Below are 9,139 nucleotides of genomic sequence, written 5' to 3' on the forward strand. Positions count from 1 at the left end.
ACCTTCTGGTCGACGCTACAGAGCACTGCGCACCAGAACAGCCCGACACAGAAACAGTTTCTTCCCTCAGGCAATCCATCTCATGAACACTTGATGATAATAATTGTGGAACCAACATCACTACTTGCTATACACTTTTATAGACATATACACTTATTTAACCACACACTTTACATGCCAATTTGCACATAACAGCTGCACTTATAACAATGTATATAGTAATAAACATGTAAATACACTTGTCAATCTGTATATTTGCACTCACTACTTACTTCAATTTTTTTTAAATATATTTATTATCTGTTTTTTGTCCTGTCTCTGTTATCCTGTTGCACTGTAGAAGCTCTGTCACCAAAACAAATTCCTCGTATGTGTGAACATACCTGGCAATAAAGCTCTTTCTGATTCTGATTCTGAATTATTAATATTTTTATGCTTTGTTTATGCAACTTCATGCAGTTTTGTGACCTAATTTAGTGAATATTAACAAATATTTGCTAATGCTTAATAAATGTTTCATATTGTGCAGTTATTTTAAAGTGTTACTAAACTTTTTTAATGGTGTCTTTAACACCTGATTGTAATTTCCGAGTGGAAATATTTTACAGCCACCATCACACAGGCATTCTTCATGATCTTACCCTGCTGATGACCTTGTTGCTCTCAATGCGATTCAAGGTGTATTTGTAACCATGGGTGTGCTGAGCGTTGAGGTAATCTTGTGCTGCAAGAGCTGCTGCTTCAGCCTCTGGAGAATTACATTCAGCCAAGTTGACGGTGGTCTGTACCCCCTGCGCCCATGAACTCATTACCAGGAGCCCAAGAACAAAAACTGTCGCCCAAAGTTGCATGCTGAACACCAAAAACCTGCACTCCTGAAGTGAATGCACAGAATGAAGTGAATGGAGGTTTGTTTGTTGTATATATATGTGTGTGCTGTACTTCAGTCATGACTAAATGGTCAATGTAAAGACACTCTGATGTCTGTTATGTAAATGACACCGGTGAACCTCTTTGAGTGCCAAAGTAAATGCAACTGTGCAATTTGAGAGGGAGTTCACGTTGAAGTTTGGTTTGGTGAAGCAGGGGTGTTTTTAAACTTTGACCATGTCCTTGGGGATGAAACTCACATGTATGGGACCTGAGTGAGCTTCGCATTCACAAAGTTTTATTGAATGCATGCCAAATCTGCCATTCTAAAAAATATAATCATACAACGAAAGGTCATTGATTTGCTAGATTTATTTTGCTCCTGTAAACATGTCTGATTTTAAATACATACTGTACTTCAAAAAAGTTGTACTGCTGTTTTTTCCACCATCCAACAATGTAAAGCAAACATGACTTGATGTAAACATGTTTTCTGAAGTGACTGTTCACCTGAGTGTTACTTCTAACACTACACATATGTTTAAAACAAAAAGGATGTAAACAATCTTAAATATTAGAAATAAAAGTTGGAAAATAATACCAATTTATTTGAATATTCTGATTCCCTGCCTTGTTTTCTTTGCCGAAATTATCAGTTTTTGCAGCTATATTTATGAATATATGTTGTCTTGTCTTTTATTTTATAGTTGTCTTTCTGTTTCCGGCTTTATTTGCCACCTTCTTCTAATCCTAGTGTTTTATGGTGGTTTGGCAGACCAACAGAAACGTGCATTTCCACCTACTAATGTGGGCTGTGCACATTATAGGACGCAAATGAAATTACATTATAAACAGGGCGTCATGGTGGCGCAGTGGGTAGCACAATCGCCTCACAGTAAGAAGGTTGCTGGTTTGAGCCTCGGGTGGGTTAGTTGAAAATTTTCTAGTGCAAAAGTGTTGGATCTCTGCAACTGTGTCACTGCATCCCAAATGGCTTAAAATAATACAAAACAATATAACTAATGCAATCTCCACTGTACCTAGTGAAAGCTCTTAACAGTTGCATCATTAATGACGTAAGTGTGTCCAAGCGCACAAGGTAAAAATGCAGTGTAAGTGTATTAGTTATAAAATCAAAGAAATCAACACAATTTATCCCACATGTCTTTATTATCAAAATACATCGATATGAATAATATTTGTTGCTTCAGTAAGGCAGATAAAGAGTCTCTGTCATTTAGTATTTTGGTTGTCAAGAGTGGTAAACAGTTTTAGAGTGGATTTAGCAATATAAGTCTTTGATTGGTTGAAGTTAAATTATTGTTTTACCATGAAAGATATATATTTTTTACAAAAACAAATCCAATAAGGATCTTGAATTTATTGTTAACCTTTGTATTCTAATGGCAAAATTTCATATACATAAACAAAAATTTGCCTACTCCTTTGTTAAAGGGTTTTGTATTGATTTTGATCTCTTTATTTCTTCTGTAAAACTGTTGAAAAGCAAAAAAATGTAGATATATATTAAATATTAAAACAAACGTTTTTCTTTCCAATATAATCTTTAAAATGACTAGGGATTTAACGATTCACCTGACTCACGATTCGATTCGAGTCACAATACTAATCTCACGATTCACAATTTAGTCACAGTTTTGCTTAACAAAATTATTTGAGATAAATTTAAGGTCAACGAGTTCTTACATTATTTTCTCAAATGCTGCACTCTCTTTTACAAAATAAAATCTTTTCTGCAATAAATAAAATGTAATTTATATATATATATATATATATATATATATATATATATATATATATATATATATATATATATATATATATATATATATATATATATATATATATATACACAGTTGAAGTCAGAACTATTAGCCCCCCTGTTTATTTTTTCCCCAATTTCTGTTTAACAGAGAGAAGACTTTTTTCAACACATTTCTAAACATAATAGTTTTAATAACTCATTTCTAATTGATTTATTTTATCTTTGCCATGATGACAGTAAATAATATTTGACTAGATATTCTTCAAGACACTTCTATACAGCTTAAAGTGACATTTAAAGGCTTAACTAGGTTAATTAGGTTAACTAAGCAGGTTAGGGTAATTAGGCAAGTTATTGTATAACGATTGTTTGTTCTGTAGACTATCGAAAAAATATATAGCTTTAAGGGGCTAATAATTTTGACCTTAAAATGTTTTTTTAAAAATTCAAAACTGTTTTTATTCTAGTCGAAATAAAACAAATAAGACTTTCTCCAGAAGAAAAAAATATTATCAGACATACTGTCAAAATTTTTTTTGCCCTGTTAAACATCATTTGGGAAATATTTAAAAAAGAAAATAAAATTCACAGGAGGGCTAATAATTTTGACTTCAATTGTGTGAAGTCAATGCTGAAATTGTTCATATGTTACATGTTTTTTTAATATAGCTTTTGTCAGTTTGTCTGAAAATAAGTGTAACATTTTCTGTAATGGCTGTGTTTACAGTACAGTAACATTCATTCAGCACCAATGATTTGAAACCTGTACCTGGTATTGTTTGCTGCTGAATGGACCGATTGTTAAAAAAAAGTTGAAAACACTTGTGTTTGGATGATTAAACAAATGTTTTCAATGCATAACACAATGATCTTGTAACACTGATTATGTGGAATGATGTTCATAACCACAAAAAAACATGACATCAGGTTTTGAAAGAATAAAAAAGTGTTATCAGTTTAAGGTTTTGTAATTAGAGATGTACAAATTTACACATTACTTGTGAAAATAATACCAAATCATTAAAAAAATGTAATGGTTAGTTATAGTAATGCAAAACTTTTAGTTTATTTAAAGTACTAAATTGGAACAACTTCAAGTATGCTTAGTATACTTTTACAGATTGTGTAAGTTCATTGCATGCTTGATAAGGGTTATTACAGTGTACTTGTATTACAACATTACAAATAAATGCATGTCTTTGAAACCCACAAGCAATATTCCATGAATGTAGTATTTCTGAGTAAAAATACACTCACTAAAACATACAAATTGGATTGCTCTTTTTAATACAAACTATCTAAAGTTAAAAAACTCAAAGAAAACTGGTATTCTTGGTGAGTCTAAAAGTCACCAGTTCAAGTGTACTGTCCAATATATTATATTATATCTGTACAATATTATATATATATTTATATAATTTAAAAAAAAAACTTAATTGAGGACTGTTTAGTGACCCTACTGAAAAATCCAGCCTAAACCAGCCTAGGCTGGTTGGCTGGTTTTAGCTGGTCAACCAGGCTGGTTTTAAAGGGGTTTTGGCCATTTCCAGGCTGGTTTCCAGCCATTTCCAGCCTGGTCCTAGCTGGTCAGGCTGGGAGATGACCAGCTAAAACCAGCTTGACCAGCTCAGCCAGGCTGGGAGCCCAGACAAAACCAGAAATGTCCAGCTTAAACCAGGCTGGTCAAGCTGGATTTAGAATGTTTTTAGCTTGTCATTTTCCAGCCAGACCAGCTAGGACCAGGCTGGAAATGGCTGGAAACCAGCCTAGAAATGGCCAAAACCCCTCTTAAACCAGGCTGGTCAACCAGCTAAAACCAGCCAACCAGCCTAGGCTGGTTTAAGCTGGATTTTTCAGCAGGGATATATTGAGCACTTTTACAATTGTAGTGCACTTTCACTACCACTAGTTCCAAGTGGTATTCAGGTAGCACACTTACAAGTATACTACTAATAGATTACACTTACTATTCGTATACATAAGAAATTACTTCAACATGACAAACATGTAGGTATACATTACAAAATGACCTTAGTTCAATTAAGGTAGTTAATTTAGTTGTAATGACACTTTTTAGGCTCATAATATGTAATCGTTTAACAAAACATGATAATTATTATTATTATTATTATTTTTTTTTTAAGAGATCAAGTTTTAGTAGCATTTTAAATACCTTCGAAAATGTATTTCATGCTCCTAACTACAAAACTACTTCCCAACAAAGTATGGCTCAATAAACCATGTTCATGTTGATTTTATTCAAAATGCTTTTATTCTCAGTTCTTCCAGCTGGTATCTCCTGATATTGGATATGTAAATACAATAATGAGTGCTAATCTATAGATTGTACAATATCATCTAAAATGTAACATTAATTAATCAAATACACAGAAAATGGTATTAAAATATTTTGAGCATGTTTCATAGAATATGAAAAATATGAATATACACACACATTTCGTTCTGTTTCGGTGTGAACAGCTATGGGAGTGTGTGTGTGTTTTTTATTGTTGTTATTTTTATGATAAACTATTTATTTAAAATGAAGAGAAATATGTTCCTCCTGACTGATCAACTTTAAATGTTTGCACAATTAAAGAATAAATGATTTATTTTAGCATTTGAGTAATTTCGTTGAAACGACATTTGAACATTTCTTAGATGTTACATTTGAAATCTACATCATCTTTCTATATAACTCAAGTGCTCCAAAAAAATAATAATTTAACTGCAACTTATTATTATTATTTCAGCACATGCGAACTAGATCACTTTTTCTACAGCCCACTTTACAGCAGGTGGAAGGCAGCGTTTCGTACACCTCTCTTCTTTCTCGATCCATTTCTGCAGAGGTTAGTGACTCCACATCAGCCTTGATTTCATAACCTGCGCAAAATCGTACACATTATAGAAACGCTGTTCATGCTGTGTATTTTAAAAGACATTGCAGGTTACTTTAGAATGGCAGTGCTTTATGTACAGCAGATGGCAGCATAGCCTAGAAATAGAAAGAGTGGTATTTCGTCTTGCTCCATTACTTGTGTTTATTTAAATGAATTGTATTTTTGCACACATCACATGTTATTTTAGTTGTAAATAATTAAAAATAAAATCCTGGAAGTTAGATTTTTAGTTAACACACACACACACACACCATGCCATTTTAGTAAACTGTTCCAGATTCAGCAAAGGTTTGAATTTGTTTTGTTTTGGCCTCATTCAGTGAGGTGTTCTTATATGTACATCAAAAGATAAATATTTAGATCAATAAATTATTATCAGTTATTCATTGTTTCAAATAAACATATTTTATTAATCTGTATATATATATATATATATATATATATATATATATATATATATATATATATATATATATATATATATATATATATATATACATATAAACTTTGAATTACTTTAGTCTTAAGAAAAAAATAGTTGAACTGATTATATCATATTATATCATATTATATTATATCATATCATATTATATTATATTATATTATATTATATTATATTATATCATATTATATTATATCATATCATATCATATTATATTATATTATATTATATTATATTATATTATATTATATTATATTATATTATATTATATTATATATGTAACTTCTGTAACTTGTTATTTATTATAAATAACTAGTTGTCATTAATAGTATTAATTAATGTTTCGAGTTTCATTTCCCTACTGAAAAAAACAGCTTAAACCAGCCTAGGCTGGTTGGCTGGTTTTAGCTGGTTGACCAGCCTGGTTTTAGAGGGGTTTTGACCATTTCCAGGCTGGTGTCCAGCCATTTCCAGCCTGGTCTTAGCTGGTCAGGCTGGAAAATGACCAGCTAAAACCAGCTTGACCAGCCAAAACCAACTATGTCCAGCTTAATCCAGGCTGGTCAACCTGGTTTTAGTTGGATTTAGCTGGTCCTTTTCCAGCCTGACCAGCTAAGACCAGGCTGGAAATAGCTGGGAACCAGCCTGGAAATGGCCAAAACCCCTCTAAAACCAGGCTGGTCAACCAGCTAAAACCAGCCAACCAGCCTAGGCTGGTTTAAGCTGAATTTTTCAGCAGGGTTTTCTACCAAAAACATAACAAATAGGACTTTAAATGAATAGCAGCGCTCTAATCTCATTTACAATGGGATGATAATGATGATGATAGCTAATCAAAGACCAAATGTATACTGACCATTTACGGGGTCTTCAGTTTGGACCCGTCTCCATCTGGAGCCCCCACACGTGTAGACGACGGCCCGAAAAAACTCACGGCCACAGAGTCGGAGAGCTTTCTGTGCCTGAGCCGAATCTGCACATGCAGCAAACACCAACAGCATTGCTAGCAGCACCACCTTCATGACTGGAAAGAGTATGAAAGCTGTGTCTTCTGCCCAAAGCTTTCGCTAGCTTGTGTTTTCTGACCTCAGAAAGTCTTCGTTTATATACTACACAAACTGTGATTTATGTGTTATTGACGCACTTCTTTTCTGTGACCTTTTAAATGAGGCAAAATGACCCACAATGCAGAGACTTCCATTTGACAAAATGGGTTTGTTGGTTTAAATAAACAGATGATGAGCAAATGGTGTATCAAAATACAGCTAATTTAACAAAGTGGCGTGAGGTTTTTGTTTTATTTGCTTCAGCAAAGTGCTCTTTAATGACATTTTAGAGATTCATGCCCATAAAAGTGAATATGGTAAATATGAGCATGTGTCATAGCAGCATTACGGTGTGACACCAGGATAATGACAGCACTTACTTCCTCCCAAACCTTGTTAATTTGACCTAAAAGGCTAAGCGCCATAATGAACCCTTTATTTCTGTCAGGCAAACACTTTGTTGCCAAGTGTTTCCACACAACATCACTGTTTACAGGACAAAATGTCGTTCTGTAGTATTGTGGTGTAAGCTTTCACATTTTAGATTTAATTGCAGTCATTCCTAAAGGAAACCTCTATGAGTGATCATAAGATTCAGCTTCAACTAATCCGTTTGTGTCATGATTTTTATGTAACGTCTCAAACTATTGACTGCTTTTCAACAAGCAGAACTCAAAGCAGCATTTGCTGCAAAGATGAAGACACTTTATAAAGCTAAACAAGTCTGATTGTGAATGGGTGTCTGTAATATTCTCTCCCTGTTGTGTTTCTAAAGCTATTTTTATTACGTTGACTCAAATAGTGGTACAGTTAAAGTCAGAATTATTAGCATACCTCTGAATCTTTTTTAAATATTTCCCAGATGATATTTAACAGAGCAAGGAAATTTTCTGATAATATTTTTTCTTCTGGAGAAAGTCTTATTTTTTTATTTAGGCTAGAATAAAAGCAGTTTTTATTTATTTAACACCGTTTAAGGGTCAAAATTATTAGCCCCTTTAAGCTATATATTTTTTCGATAGTCTACAGAACAAACCATCATTATACAATAACTTGCCTAATTACCCTAACCTGCCTAGTTAGCCTAATTAACCCAGTTAAGCCTTCAGATGTCATTTTAAGCTGTGTCTTGAAAAATATTTACAGTCTTCATGGCAAAGATAAAATAAATCAGATATTAGAAATGAGTTATTAAAACTATCATGTTTAGAAATGTGTTGAAAAATCTTCTCTCCGTTAAACAGAAATTGGGGAAACAAGTAAAGAGAGGGGCTAATAATTCAGGGGGGCTAATAATACTGACTTCAACTGTAGATGTTAAAGTAATAGCATCTCTTCCTCCATCTTTTCCCCGACATCTTTTCCCCGATATGTCTTTTTCTTTTTATATACTTTTAAAACAAAGTTACAACTTTCTCTGGAAAGAAAAAACGGGAACAAGATGAGCACCTGAAAGAGGTGCTCCCTTAGGCCAGTCTGCTTATAGTCAACAGGGTGTAAGCACAGCAGCTTTTACATATCATGGTAAATAGAACAGGGGAACAACTTTGTTATCATAGCACTTTGATGCATTCAATGACAGCAGTGTGATCAGTCTAGGCTGGTTCCTGGAGTCTACAATCACAAGCGACAGATATTTCAAGAGTTCACACTTAGCTGATAGTCAATAAAGCGTATTTGGCATGCTGTCCTGGGAGAGAGCCCTGAGCTCGTAATATCCTCGAGCTCGGAGCTCCCTCCCGTTAGAAGGGCGAGAGCGGAGTTCGAGCTCAGGTAGGTCTCGAGGACTCCCCTGCTTGTCGCCGCGTGAGAAGTGTAAACTAGTGTTGTTTTTTTGGTGATAATTTGGTTTAGTCGATTGGCTAATGTTTATGTTTTTGGATGGTGGCAGGAAACCGGGGGACCTGGGGGAAACCCACGCGAACACAGGGGGAAAATGTAAACTCCGCACAGAAACACCAACCAGCCCGATAGGAGGTTGGACCAGCGGTGTTCTTGCTGTGAGGCAACAGTGCTAGCCACTGGGCCACCGTGTCGCCCTATTGGAAAAAGGGGGAGGAAGTAGGGGTGAAAGTGGGGGTGAAAGCTTCAA

At 34.1% G+C, this 9,139-nt stretch overlaps 2 protein-coding genes across 2 annotated transcripts in view; both read right to left on the bottom strand.

Moving 5' to 3' along the window:
- ahsg2 (alpha-2-HS-glycoprotein 2) overlaps window positions 1-951 on the bottom strand; it is a 7,209-nt gene extending 6,258 nt beyond the window's left edge. Inside the window, 2 exon segments of the mRNA XM_056471506.1 lie at window positions 642-930; window positions 932-951. Coding sequence (XP_056327481.1) covers window positions 642-930; window positions 932-951 — 309 coding nt within the window.
- A 3,954-nt stretch (window positions 952-4,905) lies between these two features.
- On the bottom strand, window positions 4,906-7,067 carry insl5b (insulin-like 5b). Its single transcript, XM_056465767.1, has 2 exons — window positions 6,858-7,067; window positions 4,906-5,542 (listed from the first exon to the last, which is right to left on the bottom strand). Exons 1-2 carry the CDS (start codon window positions 7,021-7,023, stop codon window positions 5,406-5,408), a joined length of 303 nt encoding a protein of 100 aa, XP_056321742.1. The 5' UTR covers window positions 7,024-7,067; the 3' UTR covers window positions 4,906-5,405.
- Window positions 7,068-9,139: the final 2,072 nt, after the last annotated feature.

Source organism: Danio aesculapii, chromosome 2 (assembly GCF_903798145.1).
Source record: "Danio aesculapii chromosome 2, fDanAes4.1, whole genome shotgun sequence".
NCBI classification, from domain to species: domain Eukaryota; kingdom Metazoa; phylum Chordata; class Actinopteri; order Cypriniformes; family Danionidae; genus Danio; species Danio aesculapii.

Excerpts from the sequence above, each read along its gene's own strand:
- insl5b (XM_056465767.1), bottom strand. The coding sequence starts at position 7,023 with ATGAAGGTGGTGCTGCTAGCAATGCTGTTGGTGTTTGCTGCATGTGCA. Across the intron at positions 5,543-6,857 it reads AACTGAAGACCCCGTAAATG|GTTATGAAATCAAGGCTGAT; the intron begins GTCAGTATACAT and ends GATTTTGCGCAG.